Genomic DNA, 20,457 nt, shown 5'->3' with positions numbered 1-20,457 from the left:
TCCAGGTGAAGCAGAGACCAGGTATGATGGGTGTCTCATCGGAACAGCGCAATGCCTTTGTGACCCAGCAGATGAACCCATTTCAGAGTAAGTACCATGGGACGTTCAGCTTCGGCTAACTCTTGGACAACACTTCGCCAGTGCGAGAGAGCCTGTCAGAAAGCCTATGACCCAGGTGCCCGGTCAGTCTACCATTCGAGGTTTGGAGTTTATAAAAATGCTATTCTGACGAGGAAAGCAGAATTTTACGAAGGAAAGATTGCGGCGGCTGACAACCCGCAAAAGGAGATCTTCCGGATCCTAAAAGAGCTAAAACAAGAGAAGGAACAGAGGCCCTCCTTTTGTGAACATGATTGCAATAAATTCCTGTCCTTTTTCCAGCCGCGGTCGGTAGGGGAGTACCTGCCGGGGCCGTGACGTGGGGAGGGGGAGGGGCAGGGTGGGGGTTAGTAATGTATGGATAATGGAGGTTTGCAGGTAAGTAAACATTTAAATAAATCAAACGAATTTAGTTGTGCGCACTGCATTGCATTTGGGGATGCTGTGCACACAACAAAATTCGTTTAATTTATTTAAATGTTTACTTACCTGCAAACCTCCATTATCCATACGTTACTAACCCCCACGCTTCCCCTCCCCCTCCCCACGTCACTGCCCTCGCAGGTACTCCCCTACCGACCGCGGCTGCCTTTTTCACAATGAAAGTTAAAGATCTCGTAAGTGAAATTTATCTCACCCCCTCGTTCCCTTGCCCTGCAGTGCCTGAGGCCCCCCCACGGTCGGTAATTTACTGACCGCTTTTCCCTTGCTCACCAATGGCTTCCTGTCCCTTCTAATAGGACGGGTAAAATCAGGATCGCCGGTAGACCCCTATCCGCTAAGGATTTTGAGATGGCTTTCCCCGGGATTGAAAGCGAGGTTCTCTCGCTTCTGAATCAATCCCTGGAAACAGGGTATGTCCCTGTTAACTTGACTGAGGCCTGTAGTCATCCCGCTCCTGAAAAAAACTGGGGCTGACACGAAGAATCTTAAAAATTTCAGGCCAATTTCCCAGCTGCCATTCTTCGCTATAGTACTTGAACAACATGTTCTATACTCTCTCTCACATCATTTAGAGGATAATCACGTTTTACAATTTAATTAGGCAGGGTTCAGGGCTCATCACAGTACAGAACTGGTCATGTTGTCTGTACTGGATGACTTGAGACTGACGGCAGACAAGAAAAAGCCATGTGCCCTGGTTTTGTTGGACCTATCTGCAGCATTTGACACGGTCAATCATGATCAACTATTATTGCGGATTTCATAGTTGGGAATCCAGGGCATGGCTCTCACATGGCTAACATCTTTCCTTAGGGGCCGGTCCAGAAGAGTTCATCTATCTGATCATGTGTCCGACCCTGGCATACTCACGTGCGGGGTACCACAGGGTTCGGCATTGTCACCTCTTCTCTTTAACGTCTACCTCCAGCCCCTGACAGCTGCACTGAATCATATGGAGTACCGGATTTATAACTATGCCGACGACACTCAAATTATCATGCAGATTGACAGCTCCCCGAGTGCCCACTCGAGGAGTCAAAACATTCTAAAGTTCACTGTCAATTGGACGATGGCCAATTCTCTTAAAATCAATCCGGATAAGACTGAGGTACTGGCCGTCACTTCAGACTCCAATCCGTGGAGCAATCTTTTTTAGCCACAAGAGCTCGGTACCTATCCGGAGCCGGCTGTGACTGTAAAATGTTTAGGAATCAAAATTGATGCCAAGCTTTTCAAGATGTGTCGGCAGTAGTGGGAACATGTGTCGGCTTGTTGAGATAGCTGCAGAAACTTGCCCCTCTGCTTACCTCTGCTACATTCAGACTGGCGGTATCAGCAATGATATTGTCGCATCTGGACTTTGGCAGTTCCCTGTACATCGGCCTCCCGCAACAACTGCTGGCCAGACTACAGGTGATTATGAATGATGCCGCCAGATTAATATACAGAGTGCCCAGACAAGCCCACGCTACCCCGCTGCTGCGTCAGCTGCACTGGCTTCCGGTCAGGCAGAGAACCAAGTTTAAAGGCCTCTGCATTGCACACAAAGCCATTTATGGCCAAGCCCAGAGATATATCAAAGACCGCTTAGCTAACTACATTCCTAGTAGGATGCGGCCTGCGGGGGCCAGGCTACTGGTCTGCCCTCGCTTCAGCCTGTCTTCCATTGGAGGTATAGCCTTCTCAACATCCATCGCCCAAATCTGGAACAACCTGCCAGAGAATGTACAAAAGGAACAGGCCCTCCTTCCATTTAGGAAGAAGTTGAAGACAGTTCTTTTTTCGGAAGCCTGGAACACCATCTAACAGCCAACGTCTCCCCACTTGCTCGGAAAGGTGCTCTTTCAATTAGCACTTAGAGACCTGCAGGTGATAATGCACTTTACAAATACTAATTACAATACAATACAATACTATACAACACAGTCCTGAAAGAAGCCACCGCAACCTTTGGTTGTGGGCAAGGATCGACTGCGCTTTTGAAGTGTCGCAGACGCCGCCCTTTAGCCCCTTACTCGGTAGACCACAAGATGGCTGAACTGCACACTTCTGGGGGCGCAAGAGCTGAACTCTTCATGAGTTCCTGCGGGAGCCCTTCATTCTTGGTGGCCCAGACACTGCCACTGCACTAGGGTCCCACTACTGTTAAAAATGAGGAGGACAAGCTCAATGTCATTAAAACACGTGCCTGTGTGGAGAGAGAGAGGTAAATTACACGCTTGGTGTGGAAATCTTTCACAATATTTTGTAATACAGCCCTGTTATTTTGCACTGTCATAAGTCATAAGTCATAAGTCATAGAATTTGTATAGCGCACTACATACCCAGAGGGTTTCAAGGCGCTTAGGAAGGGGAGGAGGATTATTTGTCAAATATCCACGTTTTAAGCTGCTTTCTGAACGCTAGGTGATTCTGGGTGAGGCGAAGGTAAGCGGGGAGTGAGTTCCATGTTTTGGCAGCCAGGTATGAAAAGGATCTGCCTCCCATGGTGGTCTTGTTGATGCGAGGTACAGTGGCGAAGGCTTGGCTGGAAGAGCGAAGTTGGCGGGAGGGGGTGTAGAAGGACAGTCGGGAGTTGAGGCAATCTGGTCCGATGTCGTAGAGTGATTTGTGTGCGTGGGTAAGCAGTCGGAAAGTGATCCTCTTATTGACGGGTAGCCAGTGGAGGTCTTTAAGGTGACCAGAGATGTGTTCGTTGCGTGGGATGTCTAATATGAGCCTGGCTGAGGCGTTTTGGATTCGTTGTAGTTTCTTCTGGAGTTTAGCGGTGGTACCTGCGTAGAGGGTGTTTCCGTAGTCCAGTCGGCTCGTGACTAGAGCGTGGGTGACTGTTTTCCTTGTTTCGGAGGGGATCCAGCGAAATGTTTTTCTGAGCATGCGAAGAATGTTAAAGCAGGAAGAGGATACGGCGCTGACTTGTCTGTTCATTGAGAGTGAAGAATCCAGGATGACGCCAAGGTTCCGTGCGTGGTCTGTCGGGATGGGTGCTTTTCCGAGGGCTTCCGGCCACCAGGAGTCGTCCCATGCAGATGGGGATGTACCTAAGATGAGGACTTCTGTTTTGTCTGAGTTCAGTTTCAGACGGCTTTGTTTCATCCAATCGGCGACTTCTTTCATTCCTTCGTGTAGGTTAGTTTTGGCGGTGCTGGGGTCCTTGGTGAGAGAAAGGATCAGTTGAGTGTCATCCGCGTAAGAGATGATGTTGAGGTTGTGATGGCGTGCGATGGCCGCGAGGGGGCTCATATATACGTTGAAGAGGGTGGGACTGAGAGAGGATCCTTGAGGTACGCCGCAGATGATTTCAGAGGCCTCGGACTTGAATGGTGGGAGGCGGACCTTCTGGGTTCTTCCGGTGAGGAACGAGGTGATCCATTCCAGTGCTTTTCCTTGGATTCCGATGTTTCTGAGGCGTTGTAAAAGGGTGCTGTGGCAGACTGTGTCGAAGGCTGCAGAGAGGTCGAGGAGGATGAGGGCGACTGTGTCTCCATTGTCCAGTAGAGTTCGAATGTCGTCTGTTGCTGCGATGAGGGCGGTCTCAGTGCTGTGTTTGGCTCGGAAGCCAGATTGTGAGGGGTCGAGTGATTTGTTGGCTTCGAGGAAGGCGGCGAGCTGGTTGTTGACAGCTTTCTCGATGACTTTGGCCGGGAATGGAAGAAGCGAGATGGGGCGGTAGTTTTTGAGTTCGGTGGGGTCTGCTGTTGGTTTTTTCAGAAGGGCGGTGAGTTCAGCGTGTTTCCAGTCTTCCGGGAAGGTAGCGGAGTTGAAGGAGCAGTTGATGACGTCTCGGAGGTGCGGAGCTATGACGGAGTCTGCTTTGTTGAAGATGTGGTGTGGCATGTGTTGATGTTTTGTCGCTCACAAGTACTGTGTGTGTTATTTCACCCAAAAAACACCTTTAACATTTCCAACGTATCAGAAGGAAAGCAAAAGGCCAAGTGAATAATAATAATAATAATGATATTAATAGTTGTAGTAGTGGTAGCTATCATTACAGTCATCATTAGTATTGTCATTATCATCATGTTATGTTATGTTCACCAACATTATTATATAATTATTATTATTATTAGCATCATCAGCATAAATTGCTATAGTGGTGGCAGTAGTACTTGCTTAGTAATTGTCATTAGCATCTTCATTAGTAGTATTGTCATTATAATCATCATTGAGATTATTATCATTATTATATTATTATCATTATTATATTATTATTATTAGTATTATTATCATCATCATCATTATTAGATGTATTGGTGGCATTAGAAATTGTTTCATAATTGTTATCATTACCATCGTCATTAGTATTATTGTCATTATCATTGATATTATTATCATCATCATCATCAATATTTTTAGCTCATCATGCTTCATCTACGGTTTTGGAGGGTGAACGAAGGGGAAGGTTTGAAGTGAGCTTTGTGAAGCAGAGGGTAATGGTCTGCTTCAGGTCTTCCAGGTCCTCTGGGCTTGGAGAGAGAATTGTCCCCTCTGCCCACATACTTGTCCTGGAGACTGCTATTTAGAGGAGGGCGGCTCACCCTCTTTCCAAGTAGATTAAGACCCCCCACAGAGAGCCATTCAATGCTCATTATAGTAGGTGGTACAAAAGGGGGTGGTGATGGACTGAGCTTTTGGCCGCCATAAGTGTGACAGGGTATGCTCAGACGTGAGTCCCTTGCTCACTTTGCCACTGGATTCAAGCAAGCCGGGCTGAAGACGGCTGGAATGCCAGAAACCAGTCCTCGGAAGGTTGTTTCCGGTCCAGGGAAGACATGGCTTGGCAGTTTGGACTGGACTGTTCCCATGAGTCACAGGGTCAGACTGATTTGCATATAGACATGTCTGAACTGGGGTGGCAGAGTGGCCTAAAGAACGGTGATGGATTAAACCCAGATCTTTTGACTGGGTGTGAGTGTTTGATTGATTCAGATGCTCCGTCCATCACCACCCCCTTTTGTACCGCATTATAGTAGGTGGGCAGAGTCTCTTCTTTAGGATGCCATGTTTCTCTTGGCTTCCCTGTTGACTCTAAGGCTCTCATCATGAGTTGTACATTATCGACAGGGTGCAATTTCAGCACCTATTAGCACTGGTACTACGTGGTTACACCCCACTAGCACCATGCAATTATGAGTTAAACTTCATGGAATGGGAAATGCCTGTGCAGATCCAGTTAAACCGGGCTTTGAATTAAGAGATCCATGTGGTCTTGCGTTACCACCTACTCTGAGCAGGCTGTAAATAGGATTAGGCGCTTCTCTCTAGGAAGGGGTGGGAGGATGAGGGGGGCAACAGGAAGGAGAAGATATGTCCCTTGCCAGAGAAAGATATTGGCTGGGAATGGGGACATGGCCCAGGTGCTACTGCAGCTACACCCTAAAACGATTTTACCAGCAGATTTTTTCCAGTCACTAAAATCATGTTCCTGCATCTGAGAAAAGCAGATGCAAAACAACTGGGCACTTCATTATTGGGCAGAGCAGAATTCCAAACAGGAATTCCACTTCACCCGACTCGTATTAGGTAAGTCTGAGCAGTGAACTCCGCTCCGCTCGTGGAGTTGACAGTTTCCGCACTCTGCAGAGCACGCGGAGTTCCAAAAAACTCAGCTCCGCAAAACAGAGATTTTTTCCTTGCTCGTGCTCATCAACATCAAGTTGGCGAGCTGCGAGTGAAAGAAAATCTACCTCCAGGTGAGATTGTTTCTCATTCGCGCTCATCAATGTCAAGTTGGCGAGCGGGAGTGAGATAAATCAACCGCCAGGAGAGATTTTTCAACGCGGGCGGTTAGATTTCTCAATATGAGTGGCCACGTATGCTTGCGACCACTCGCGTTGAGAAACAGTCTGTTCGCGTTGAGAAAGTTGCTGCTCGGGTAGAAAATCTGCTCAAGCAGCAGAAAGGAAGCTGTGCCCGCTTGCGCTGTGCATGGTTCCGTTCGCAATAATATCAAATTTCTAGCCCACTCCGCCACTTGCGGAGCTCCGCATAGCGCGGCAGAGGTTTTTTTTGCACTTTGCGGATTTGCGAACTCCGCCCAAGCTTAGTATTGGGGACTAAGGGGCCTACTAATTGGCTGTTTTTTCTGGTAACATAACAAGAATAATGCACCCTTGTACCCCTGTAGTTGGTGTAAAACACTATTGTAAATACATGGTATTTGGCTCCCGGCCTACGTAGAACAATGATCTATAATAATATGCATGTTTTCAACATAGTGCAGTAAAAAGTGGAAATGCAACACAAAGCAATGGGGAGCATTGTTTTTCAGTCGTGCAACAGTCACATAGATTTATAATGTAGAAGAGTTACAGGCAGAGTCATGGCACAAGCATTATTGTAGGCAAATTTAGAGCTGAATACAAAGTAGATGAGAGTAAGAGTCAGATGAAAGAGCACCTGCAAGTTATTAGTACAGCTGAAATACTGACTCCAACTTCCTAACAACATGTAGCTGAGAGAATACAATACACCCACTTATAATGAAATATACAATATGGGGTCCAAGTGTAGAACGAGGATTGGAGGCAAGGCAGTATAAGCTTGTAGCAGGCAGTATCTGTAGCAGACTTTGTGGAGTTGGCAGTTCATGTGGTCAATCAATCAGTTATTTATACAGCACAACTACTCACCGTAAGGGTCTCAAGGTGCTGAGAGAGGGAGGGGGTCTGCGGTTCAGTCGAAGAGCCAGGTCTAGAGGTCCTTTCTGAATTGCGGCAGAGATGATGATTGCCTAAGGTGCAGAGGCAGGGCGTTTCAGGTCTTTGTCCCGAGGTAGGAGAAGGATCTTCCTCCAGCAGTGGTTTTGCAGATCCTTGGGATGGTGCCCAGGGCCAGTTGGGCGGAGCATAGATGTCTGATGTGAGTGTAGAAGGAGAGACGGTGGTTGAGGTATGCAGGTCCGGAGTTGTGGAGGGCTTTGTAGGTGTGCGTGAGGACCTTGAAGGTGGTGAGGAAGAAGTAGAGCCTGGAAGGTGGGTGAAAGGAACATGAAGTAGGAAGTCAGTTAAACAAATGGGTCAGTCCTATTCTGTAGTTTGTAGCAAGTTCATTTATCCATCTAACTAGTTAGGCAAGGCAAGATAGCAGTCTGGGTGATGAAAGTACCAGGGTGATAATGGGAAGAGAATGTTGAGCGAATAGGAAATTATATGGATGCAAAGAGTCTGGTGTCAAAAGTACGGTGGTCCTTTCAATGGAAATAGAGATGGGAGGACCCGAGCATAATAAGATGTCATTGACTGTCTGTAAGACACATTGAACTCAAAGGTTACCTATCATCAGTAAGGCAGCTGAGACACAGTTTCTAATGAGGTCACGGCTGATGGAAAGTAGTTGACACAACAATAATCTAGTTTTTGCAGCGTGAATCTTTCTGTATTCACTATGCTGTGCATTATTCCGCGGTCTAGTGTTTGGGTCCGGAATTGTAGTCTTTTCTTTCTTTTTGTAGCCCAGGTGGGAGTCGACGTCCCACCTTTTGGTGTACTTCCTGCGACGTCGGCACGCTTCCTGCGGAAGCTCCCACCCTTGGGCGCCATCTTCAGATTCTTTTTTCCGCCGTTGGGTCTGGATCGTCACCGAGAGGCTCCAGAGTTCTTTGGAAGAAAGAAGAGGAAAAAGACGAAATTTTCCCAGAAAAGTTTGGGGAAGATACCAAGCCGGGACGACGAAGAAGGAGGAGAACTTCAAGATCTTCGACGTCCAACAGAGAATGTGCACACAGGGGGCCCCCTGAGCGCAGGAATGGACAAAACACTGTTTAAATTCTGCCGTAACTGCCACCACAAATACACGCAGAAGGACCAGCACCGGTCTGCAACCTCTGCCAGCCGGTCGACCACGAGAGCAAGGATTGCAACGCCTGCTCCGCCTTCACCCCGAAAACACTCAGTGTTAGAGAGAGACAGAGGAGAGCCAAACATGCAAGGCAAGGGCGTACCTCCGGTCGCTCCGGGACCTAGGCCTCTCCAGCGACGAAGAGGACAACATCGAGAGGGACCAGATGACTACATGGTCGTAGAGATTGATAAGAAAACTTCTAAAGAGGTAGGAGAGACGTCGACCCCTAAACCCTCAACAGAGCCTTGAAGGCCTGAACCAGACTCTCGAAAAACAGAGTCTAAGTCCTCGAAGGGAGCACTGGCGCCGAAAATTCCGGCGGCCATAGCTGCATCCAAGGACAAGCAGCCCAGCGGATCCTTAGAAAAGGAGGACTCCCAGGCGGCGAAGACCGGCAAAAAGCCACGGTTGTCGAAGCACGTCCCAAAAAGGACCGCTTGACTTCGAAAGAGAAGGACTCGAAGATTGCTTGGACGTCGACGACTACGTTGAAGAAATTGGCCGAAAAGCTTGACGCAGAGCATGTCGCCGAGCTGGAGAGAAAGAAGAGAAGGCTCAAGGCCGAAATAGAGAACATCCTGCAAAGGAAGAGAGAGTTTGACGAGAAAATGAAAAGATTCACGATCCTGTCGAAGTCGCCGCCGAACGTCGTTGAAATAGAGGGGGAAGAGGTGTTTGACGCTGAAGAGCTGCTGAAAACACCCGAACCCCAGGAACATCCAGAGGAAAAGGGCCTCTACTATGAGGAAGAGGGCGACAATGACAAAGGAACGAGCTTCGGCTCGACATCTTCGATGACGCAGGAACTGGAGTGGCAGGACCTCGAAGCCGAAAACCCGAAAGAGCCGGTGGAGGCGTATCCTTCGGGGCCTTCGCCGCCGGATGACATTGGGGCCTATAACATGGTCATCAGGACTGCAGCAACGGCTTTTGGAGTCAAGCTTGATGAGGAAAAACCAAAGGCTGACTTCCTCTTGGAAACCCTGCTCCCCACTCAAACAAGGAGCCAGTTCCTCCCCATGCTTCTGAGTGTCATGGACCAAGGGAGGGAGGCGTTCAAAGACCCAGTGACATGCAGGTCAATCACGCCTAGGACGGAGAAGATGTATTAGCACTCCTCTAAGGACCCTCCCTACATCCGGGGATCCGTCACAGCGGACTCCATTATTGCGGCAACAGCCAGGGAGAGGGCAAACGTCCCAACAACATCAGGCCCACCACCAGACAAAGAAAGCAGGAGAATGGACCTAACGGGAAGAAAGATAGAGAGGAACGCAGCGGTATACTGGCGCATGCAAACTCAAATGCCCTACTGAACAGGCACCAGTACCAACACAGGGACAAGGTTGGACAGCTGCTCAAGCACCTCCCCGAGCAATATCAGCAAAGAGCTTCACACCTGGTGGAGGAAGGAAACAACATTGCAAATTCTTGCCTGAAAACAGCCTTGGATGGGGCTGACACATCCAGCAGGCTGATGATGATAGGAGTCACAGAGAGAAGGAATGCCTGGCTCAGGGTCTCAGACTTCAAGCCAGAAGTACAGAACAACATTCTGAGCACTCCCTTCAATGGAGAGACACTATTTGGGGTGCCGGTGGATGAAAAACTCACCCAGCCCAAGAAAGATAACGAAACTGCAAGGTCCATGGTGGCCTTGCAATTCAGAGGGATGAGAAGGGGTACCCCGACACGGAGACCGAACGAAAGAGGGAGAAACCAGCCGGGAACGTCACACCAGACATTCCAGCAAACTCACCAGGGCGACAGTCAAGCCCAGCAGGGACAGCAAAAACAAAATTGGCAGTACCAGCCTCGGGGCCAGTCCTTTCGCGGGAGGGCGAATGGACGTGGACAGATGAGAAGAGGGGGCCAACAACCCACCTCAAAGTGACTCCGCCACGCGAAGCGTGCCCACCCACGAAACTCCTCCCAGGGTGGGGCAGCACAAGACCAAAAAGAGAGGGTCACACAAGTCAAACGTCAACAAACATGTAACACCAGTATGAGGCAGGCTAAAACATTTCTGCCAGGAGTGGAAGAAAATAACTACAGACAGATGGATACTCAACATCATACAGTTCGGATACTGCATACAGTTGGAAAAGAGACCGCCAAACAGAAAACCAAAAAGAAGGGCGCACTCAGGGAAAGAGCGAGCGCTACTCCTAGAAGAAGCACAAGAACTCCTCCAAAAGGAGGCCATCGAACCTGTCCCATTCAGAGAAAGGAACAATGGAGTGTACTCAAACTATTTCCTGGTACCAAAAGTGGATGAAACGCTAAGACCCATCCTGGACCTAAGGTTCCTGAACAAGTACATAAAGACGCAAAAATTCAAAATGACATCCCTAAAGGGGGGTCATTCCTCAGATAAGGGACGGAGACTTCATGTCCACCATAGACCTCAAAGATGCCTACCTGCACATTCCCATGAACAGGCAGCACAAGCATCTACTATTTACCATCAACAAAGAACACTACCAGTTCTCAACCCTGGCCTTCGGACTAAAATCCGCACCAAGAGTCTTCACCAAATGCCTCGCAGCCATGGCGGCGTACCTGCGGAGGGAAGGGATTCATGTATACCCTTACCTCGACGACTGGCTCATAAAAGTAAGCTCCCACAAGACATGCAAAGAGCACGCACAGCGGGTCACAAAAACGCTAACGGATCTAGGATTCTCCATACTCTGGGAAAATCCTCAATGGAACCAGAACAAGTGAAGATCCTTCTGGGGGCACAGATCAACACCATACAGAGCAAAGTGTTCCCCAGTGACAAGAGAACACTGGCCCTGCTGAAGGAGACACGTCAGTACCAGAAGGGGTGAGCTCTGACAGTGAGGACAGCAAGCAAGATCATGGGGATGATGGCGTCCTGCATACACCTAGTCCCCAATATATGGCTTCACATGAGACCATTCCAGGAATGGCTGTAACAACAATGGTCACAAGCTACAGGGAGTTAGGAAGATCTAGTGGTTGTATCGCACGCAGTGCAGGAGGAGATAACATGGTGGAACAAGAACATCACAAAGGGGAAGCCATTAACACCACCAACCCCAACGGTGACCATCACCACAGACGCCTCCCAGATGGAATGGGGAGCACATATGAGCAAGCTCAGGGTGAGGGGTCTGTGGACTCCAGCAGATGTGGTCAGACACATCAACTACCTGGAGCTGAAGACTGTGTTACTCGCCCTGAAGGCCTTCCAGAAAAGACTGTACAACCAGAGAGTGTTGATACAAACAGACAACACAACAACGATGTTCTACATCAACGAGGTTCTACATCAACAAGCAGGGAGGAACACAATCAGCCCCACTATCCAACCTAGCACAGGAGAACGCAAAGGCTATTCAGGAGGTGGGGAACACCGAGTATAGACCTATTTGCAACACACCAGAATGCAAAATGCCAAAACTTCGCATCCAGGTAACCAGGGGACGATCCCAGGGAAATGCCCTATGGATAAGCTGGTAGAAAACATTTGCCTACGCTTTTCCCCGATACGCTTAATACCCAGGGTACTCAACAAGTGCAGGACCAGCAACATGACACTGATCCTGGTGGCACCACAGTGGGCAAGGCAGATCTGGTACTCACAAATAATGGAAATGGCATAGGGACCACCCCACAAGTTCGAGAAAAGATAAGACTTACTCTCCATGCAAAACGGAGAAGTTCTGCACCCAGAGCCGGAGAGCCTCAACCTAGCGGCATTGCTCCTGAGTACATAGAGTTTTCACATCTAAGACGTCCTGAGAGCACCCTGCGGGTGCTACGAGAGGCTAGGAGACCTATCACACGTAAATGCTATGTGGCAAAATGGAAAAGGTTCACACAATGGTGCAGCAAGAAGAAACTACACAAGAAGATGACAAGGGAATCCACGGTGCTAAGATATCTCACGCACCTGCTGAAAACAAAACTAAGTTCATCCTCGCTAAGAGTACACCTAGCAGCGATAGTAGCCTACACAAGAGGAGAGACAGGAAAGCGCTTCTTTACATCACAAATAGTAAAGAGATTCCTGGAAGGGGCAAAAAGGATCGCACCACCTTAAAGGATGCCGCTACCATCATGGAACCTTAATTTAGTCCTAACAGAGCTCATGAAAGCGCTCTTTGAACCCATCCATAAGGCCTCCCTACAAATGCTGACAATGAAGACAGCCTTTCTGGTGGCAGTCACCTCGCTGCGCAGGGTAAGCGAACTACAAGCGCTAACACTGCAAGAACCCTACATTCAGATACACAATGATAGGGTGGTAATGAGAACTGACCCACACTTTATGCCAAAGGTGGTGTCAAGGTTTCACATGAACCAAACAATACAGATACCAAGTTTCTTTCAGAAACCATCCACAAGCGCAGAGAGGGCACTGCTAGAAGAGCAGTGATGCATTACTTGGAAAGAACCAAGGAGCACAGAAAAACAAAGCAGTTCTTTGTGCCCTTCGCAAGCAGCCTCCTGGGTAGACCAGTAACAAAGGGAACCATCACTCGATGGATCGCACAAACTATACAATTCTTCCACAAAAAGGCAGGCCAAGAACTAGCAGAAGGGGCACGAGCCCACTCTACCTGGCTAACACACCCATTCAAGACATATGCCTGGCGACAACATGGGCTTCAGTGCACACGTTCACTAAGCACTACTGTGTGGAAATACAAATGAAAAAGGAAGCACAAACAGGACAGAAGGTGCTTCAACATATATTCAACAACTAACGCTCATCTTCCACCCAGCTGCCACAAACGTAACAAACCGCTACAAAGTCTATGCACAGCATAGTGAATCCAGAAAGATTCACGCTGCAAAACGAATAGTTTGTTACCTGTCGGTGTCGTTTTACAGCTTGAAGATCTTTCTGGATTCACTAGTGAACCCACCCACCTCCGCCAGAAAGATGAGGCAGGAGAAGAAGGTGGTGATACAAGGACAATATAGAAACATATACCTTAAGGGACAAAGCGGAAGAATCACTTACTTGAAGAAGAAATAGAAAACATTGCCAAAGGATTCACAAACAGAACACAAAAAACAAGAAAAAAAGAATCCGAAGATGGCGCCCAAGGGTGGGAGCCTCCGCAGGAAGCGTGCGGACGTCACAAGAAGTACACCAAAAGGTGGGACGTCGAGGCCCACCTGGGCTACAAAAAAAAAGAAAGAAAAGACTACGATTCCGGACCCCACCTCTAGACTGCGGAATAATGCATAGCATAGTGAATCCAGAAAGATCTTCAAGCTGCAAAACAACACCAACAGGTAAGAAACTATTCGTTATCACCTACAAAGAGATGGCAGCTACAACAAAACTATCTAATCATCTCTCCAAATCGAATACGTTTCTAAGACACAAGGGGCTGGTCTCCATGCCATGACACAAGTCAAAGATAAAAATAATAATATGAAAGTAACTGCTAATAGAGTTTTAAGAGCAGACAACCCCAAGCATACACAAGCGCTCATGGGTGACTAACCCGGAACCTATATTCACAGCTTTTGAATTTATACACACAGGTTCTTTGACCACATTGATTACATATGTTTGCAGATTGGGAATGCAGGGAATGTTGCACTTTACTGTCTTATCGCGAATATCAAAATTGAACAAAAGTAGCCAAAGCAATATAATGTCATCAGGTTACTCAATTGTGTAGGTAAAATGAAAATTTTCAAAGCCAGAAGATGTGTTTTTGTGTAATGCAGGGACGACGAATCACAAAGCAACCCTCTATCCAGTCACATAGATGCTAAAATGCAGACACATCAACACACCTATAAAATGCATATACTTGTAGGCCAGAACACAGACATACACCACCAGACCTGAATATACACATAAGCCCAGACCTAAAAGGTTCCCATGCACCAAACCACTTCACTTTACTTTCACCTGCAGACCTGCCGAAATGGAGGCACCCTTGCACACAGACAACCAACTTGCAACCACCCACGCACAGAGACCAACACACAGGCCCATTCAACACACAGAGGATGATTAATTAGTGCTCGGGCGATTTAGGTTTCAGGTCCACTTAATATATACCCTATCTGTGAAGGATTTCACATGCAACGTAGAGAAAAGAATGGCATGTCAGTGCCACTGAATCATTGTTCTTTCATTGGCGAAATCACTTCTTATGAATGATGGAAGCATTTAAGTCTCCATCCAATCCTTGCCGTCCAAGAATGGATTATTTCTAATTAACAGTGTGCTCTGCATGCTTTTTTTTTATCATTGGCCTCTTTGATACAATCATACATAAAACGGATATCCAGTTCTGGGCTAGCTTTATACACATCATTGTTATAAAGCGTGTTAGTCCAAGGTAGTCAAGTTAAATATACTTAGCTGGCAACTACCATAATGCACACATTTGTTAACTGAAAACACAGAACCAGAACACAGCTTAGACCATACATGGAGCCATCTAGGAACCATAGTTGTGCACTTCAGTTTGCATGAAAGAAAAGTAAACAAGTCTAAAAATACATTTGGGGCTAGATGTAGGTAATTCCCATTTACAGACTCTTAAATACCGAATTTTACCGAATCAGTATTTAAGAGTCTGTAAATGGGAAGGGGGCAGATTTAGGTAATTCCCAATTCAGGAATACCGAATCTTTAAGATTCGGTATTTACCGATTCGGTAAATACCGAATCGGTATTGCCCATTGATTCCTATGGGCCTTGAAGGCCATAGGAATCAATGGGACGGTATTTACCAAATCGGAAAAATACCGAATCCTGCAAGGGTGTAGGGGGTGTCACTTTGACACCCTCTAGCACCCCAAGTACAGGCTTGTGTGACATGTGGCACACATACATGCCCTAAGGGCATGTCTGTGTGTCACATGGCACAGGTGTGCATGCACAGATGTGCATGCACACCTGAATTCGGTATTTTACCACACAATAGGATTGTGTGGTAAAATACCGACTCTTAAAGGCCTGTGGCACTCTTAGGAGTGTAAGCTACATATGGATTTACCGATTCGGTAAATATACAGATTCGGTATTTTATCGAATCGGTATATTTACCGAATCAGTAAAATTACCGAATCGGTAGGCCCCCTACATCTGAAAACCCTAATACCGGTCGGAAACGGCCGAAATCGGCCGTTTCCGACCGGTATTAGGGCTCCTACATCTGGCCCTTGGTTTTTACTATGTTTACTATGTCAGTGAATGTTGTTCCCTTCTCTAAAAATCATTTACTAAAGTTTTTTTAGCAGACTTGCTACAGCCAATGTGAATGCCTTATATTTTATTCTTAGCTTCTTGCCTTTGAAGCGTTTTTTACTCATGTTTACATTTCACTTAAGACTTAAAGGAGTAAATCACTCCAGTGAGCCATTAGCAGAGATTAGGTGAACCATGTTAAAAGTGATCACTTGGTTTGGACATTCCGGGCCTTAATAGTGACTCTAACCCTGAAGTATGCAAAGGCCTTAGAGCTAATGTCTAACTGCAAAGAACACTGTCCCAACTAGACATCAGAGCCGTCCATGAAATCATTATTTAGCACAGAAGTGTGATGTGAGGGTTAAACTCCATTCATGGACCACGATGCTTCCATAACTATTACAGAGTCAGAGTCATAGCCAGATTACTAGTGGTTATCTTCAACTCGGTGTTTGATGTGGCTCTGCGGATGGCGTAAGCATTCTCTTAGCCTTCTTCTATTCAGGATCAGAGCCCATTCCTGTTTGTCTAAATTCTTTTGTATGTCCCTCTGAACATTTTTTATATTTTCGATGTGACCTATCAATCATCATCTTTATTTTTTTATTTTCTACAATTTTATTTAATTGCACTTTTACATGCTTGTATTTTCTGCAATTGTACTTAAATTGTGTTTGAATTTATGACCATTGATACTTTCTTTGTGCAGGTGTGCAGCAGCCAATGCCGACGGATTGCATCCAGCCCATTCCCAATGGGCCACCTACTCATCGCATGATGACATCGACTCAAGGGATGTTGCAGAATACCATGGGCCCTGGAATATCACCCAACACTGTCAACCAGAGCAGTGGATCGATGGTAATGATTCCCCACAACCCAGGAAAGCAGCAAGGAATGTATCCTGCCAGCTCAGATTTTAACATCCCACTTCGCCAGAGCCAAAATTCGCTGAGCATGAGCTCTGGCTGCCAAACAGTTCACAGTCAGTCGACCGCCCGACCTGGAATGACATTGTCTGGTTTTCCTTCCGGTTCATTGGGAAGTCATTCTGCTGCTCAGCATCAGTCAAGGCAGTCCAGCATGGCGAGAATTCCCAGCATCTACACCAACTCATCTTCTCAGATGTGGACATCACCTGGGATTTCAAGAATGCCAAATCAGAATCAAATAGATTCCAGCATGCAGCAGTTCTCCAGTAACCCTCTCTTCACCAAACAAAATGTTAGACCAAATATGACTGGCCAACAGTTTTCTCATCAAGGTGTGGTCCCTCCCAACCAGATTGCACCAGGAGTGCCAATCAGGCAAATGCAAAAACTGAACTCGGCACAGGCAAGCCAGGGCATGGGCACGCTGAACAGCCAGAACATAAGAAACAATATAGCAAGGGGGCAGGTAGCAGGCATAAATGTTATGAAGCCAGTCCCACAAAGCGTGGGCGGCTACAATCAGATGAACCCAGCTCAACTTGGTCCACCCACTTATTCCACCTCAACAGGCCAATCCTCGTTAACTTTTGACCGAATGGGGACTGCTTCTGAGTTGCCTCAATACAGCTTTGTTCCACAGCAGAGTAATTCTGCCTTGTCTGGTCACTGCACGGAGGCCGACTTCTTTGACTGTCTTATGAAGAGCAGCAGTAACAACGACGAGGACTGGTTAAACAATCTGACAATGCTAGATGACATTTTGGGGCAGCACACTCAGAATTCCGGGCATGCCTAGCATACAGTGACACAGACATATCTGTAAATACGGTATCTGACTTGAAAGAGAAAGACAATTCCCTCGATACTAAATGAGGTGACACTGACAATTCTTTGCTTGCAAAAAAGTTTAATATTGGCATTTTTTTTCCAGACGTGTATATAGTTAAATATTTTCTAAATTATGTTTTCCAAAATATGAAGTATGGAATCAATTCTACTTCACTGCTGGACTGTTTGTAAATAAAACTGTAGTATAAGGTTTTGTTATATTATAGGACTTTCATTGATTATTACTTGTTATAAATATGCAAATATTGTTAGTTTGAGTAATACTGTGTATTACAGCAAGTTATACCTGTTATGTTTTTGACATAACATAACAAATGACATGGGGTGCATCACAAACTGAAGGATACTGCATATCAAACCATGGTTTCAGCCTTTTACCGCATGTAAGACGTGAACAGAATGCGACGCCAAGAGGGAAGGCCGAAAAACAGCATTCGGGGTCTTCTTTCTCATGTTCAGCCAGTCGATCAGTTCTCCAAGTGAGTTTTGTTTGCGTCATTCGCGTTGGAAGCACCCCCTCTCAGCTACAGCTGAGTGGATGATAATGTAAATGGTGTATGGCGTGTCCGTAGCTTCTTATTAGATCTAAGACTGGATATGGGCCAATGAGCTATTGAAACTGAGAATGACAGCCAATGAAAACATACAAGATGACCTGTGATAGGCCTGACTCGAGGATGAGAATTTCTCTTACCATTGAATTTCAAACTTGGTTTGCACACCTCGCCGTTGTATATTTGTATTGTACAGGTAATGTGTTCCCGTTTTTAAGACTTTTCATCATGATTTTGTTTTACTGAAACACTTTCCAGACGAGAAGTCCAGTCGGTAGCTCTTTTTATGTTGATGTTTTCTGTCAGCTTCTGTTGTTGTGTATATTTAAGAGTCTGTTTATAAAAGATCCACTGTACTGTAAACCTAAACTGTTCATACTTTCTGTAATCATATTTTAATAGTCACACCATATTTCTGCTATACATTTGTAATATATGGACCGCTTCAAGCACAGAAATTATGACGTTTTTCTTCATTACATAATAAACTGCCAGGGAAAAGTTAAATATACGTTTCCCATCTCAGCAGCATTTTGTAAGTGTCAGCCATTACACCATCGGTCACTTGCGTGTGCCCCATACCTTCAAAGTATCTTGTCACCTTTCATATAATAATTTGTACTGATGTCTCAGTGTATGTCTATAGGTTCAAATAGGATCCATAATCTTCCTAAAATATTGTTGTTTTTGAAAATGATAAATTAACACTCCTGGGACGAGGACGAGGAATTACAGCTATAGTTCGTACGAACGGTTAGTGGAAATTTATTTACCCTTGAATTACAGACACTTATGATATATTTCATATATTGAAATTTCCTATACAAGCATTGCGCAGTCTTCGCTCTCACACCGTATATGTTTCTCACATCATTAATACATATTTTCTACCATTAATCGGTTATAAAGCTCATCACCTAATGGTTTGCTCAGATCTGCAACACTTATCATTTGGTAAAAAATTCAAATTATCCCTTTTCCATAAGGATTCTTTTACGTACTGTGCAAAAAACCTACATATATATTGCAGAACAATCAGTCCCCAGAAGATGAATGATAATGTTATATTTATGTTTAACAAATAATAAATTAATTCTAGAAACACACGAATGCATTAAATATGTGTAGAGCAGGAAAAATGCCCTAGTGTCCAAACTGCAAATCGTAGGTCCACGAAGCCTGGACCAGAATTCCAGCATCTCCTACTTCATAGAACTCTGTGATCCAGGGAAATTAGCTTTAACTTTCTCTGGTTCAGTTTCCTTTTTCAGACAAAAGCGGAAAAAGAAGTCATTCAGTTCACAGAATTTGAAATGCAAAATTAAAAAAACTTTTCGAGCCTACACCACATATTCGGAATGTCTCTCGACTCACCAAAAGGCAGAATTACACATGGATGTATTTATTCAGATCAAATGTAATTCTTTGTCAATTACTCAAGATATCCATGGACAGCCTAAAACATAGGTAATCAAAGAATCAATGCTACTTCTTTTTCTGTGGGTTTTAGGGTATCTTTTTGGTAAAGAACAAATGCTTCACATGGGTAAGGAAAATGAGTGCAAAGAGTGTACCTCGCTTGTGGTGCCTAAAAACTTAGAGAGAAGCCTGACCAGCTGAGCCTGGGAAGCCTATTTTTGTACCAACAACAACTTCTCTGTCAACGCATCAGAACAAAATATAAGCCCTTGTAAGTGCATTAGGGATTTCCAAACCTGTTATTGTTAAGGGAGTTACAAGATGGCCTTTATGTAATTGAGGGCTGTGCAACTCACTGTGACACGAAAACGTGCGTGTCTCTATTCTGGGATGTTTATTGCAACACACGCTTTTGGAACGGAGCGTGAATGAGTGAATGCAATCCAAACTTGAATAAGAACAAAGGCATTACAAGTTTGAAAAATCAGGTGTGCTTCTGACCCCTTTCAGTGTCTTTATGTAATTATGACATCTAACTGGAGTAAAAACCTGTCTCAAGGATCCAAGATAATGCCATACTACCAGAGAAGCACAAGGTGGGCCATAGGTCAAAGTTTACAGCCAGAGTAGCATCCAGGGTACTAGGAACCATAGGAGGAGAACCTAGCTCGATAGAAGGGCACCATGATCACAATGGGTTAAATCGGGTTGGGGCAGAATCTTTATAATGTGATAGATTCAATCGTAGAAAAGGAGGATGAATCAATATATTATCTTGAAGAGGAAATCAACCTATCTTCAAGCATTGTGCACAGGGAAATTGCTAACCCCCATGGAGGTTAACAAGGAGAATTCAGATTTATGGATTGAAATCGTAAAAGCTCTCATATTGTGCAACCACTGTTTGTTTGCCAATGCTTACTCAAACTGTTAAACTCTAACATGATGTTCACACTTTCTCGGTCTGTTCTGGTAGTCTTTGCCAGCATTGTGAAAAAATATAAACTTACCACTTAAGACCCAGTCTTTATCCGAGACTGTGGGCCTTGGATTCACTTACAAGGAAGGAAGAGCCTAGAGGCCATATCCAGATGAGTCCTCACCAATAGAGCATACC

At 45.7% G+C, this 20,457-nt stretch overlaps 1 protein-coding gene across 6 annotated transcripts in view; it reads left to right on the top strand.

The window, feature by feature from the left end:
• MAMLD1 (mastermind like domain containing 1) overlaps window positions 1–18,449 on the top strand; it is a 325,103-nt gene extending 306,654 nt beyond the window's left edge. For all 6 annotated transcript variants that reach the window (XM_086918604.1, XM_086918605.1, XM_086918603.1 and 3 more), the window contains 2 exons: window positions 6–87; window positions 16,296–18,449. In XM_086918604.1, the coding sequence (XP_086774730.1) occupies window positions 6–87; window positions 16,296–17,314 (1,101 nt within the window). In that variant the 3' untranslated portion in view covers window positions 17,315–18,449. The remainder of the gene's footprint in view (window positions 1–5; window positions 88–16,295) is intronic.
• The last annotated feature ends 2,008 nt before the right edge of the window (window positions 18,450–20,457 follow it).

The sequence above is a fragment of the Lissotriton vulgaris genome, chromosome 4_1 (genome assembly GCF_964263255.1).
Source record: "Lissotriton vulgaris chromosome 4_1, aLisVul1.2, whole genome shotgun sequence".
NCBI classification, from domain to species: domain Eukaryota; kingdom Metazoa; phylum Chordata; class Amphibia; order Caudata; family Salamandridae; genus Lissotriton; species Lissotriton vulgaris.
The sequence above is the reverse complement of the archived record's forward strand: the minus strand, read 5'-3'. Positions and strand labels throughout refer to the sequence as shown.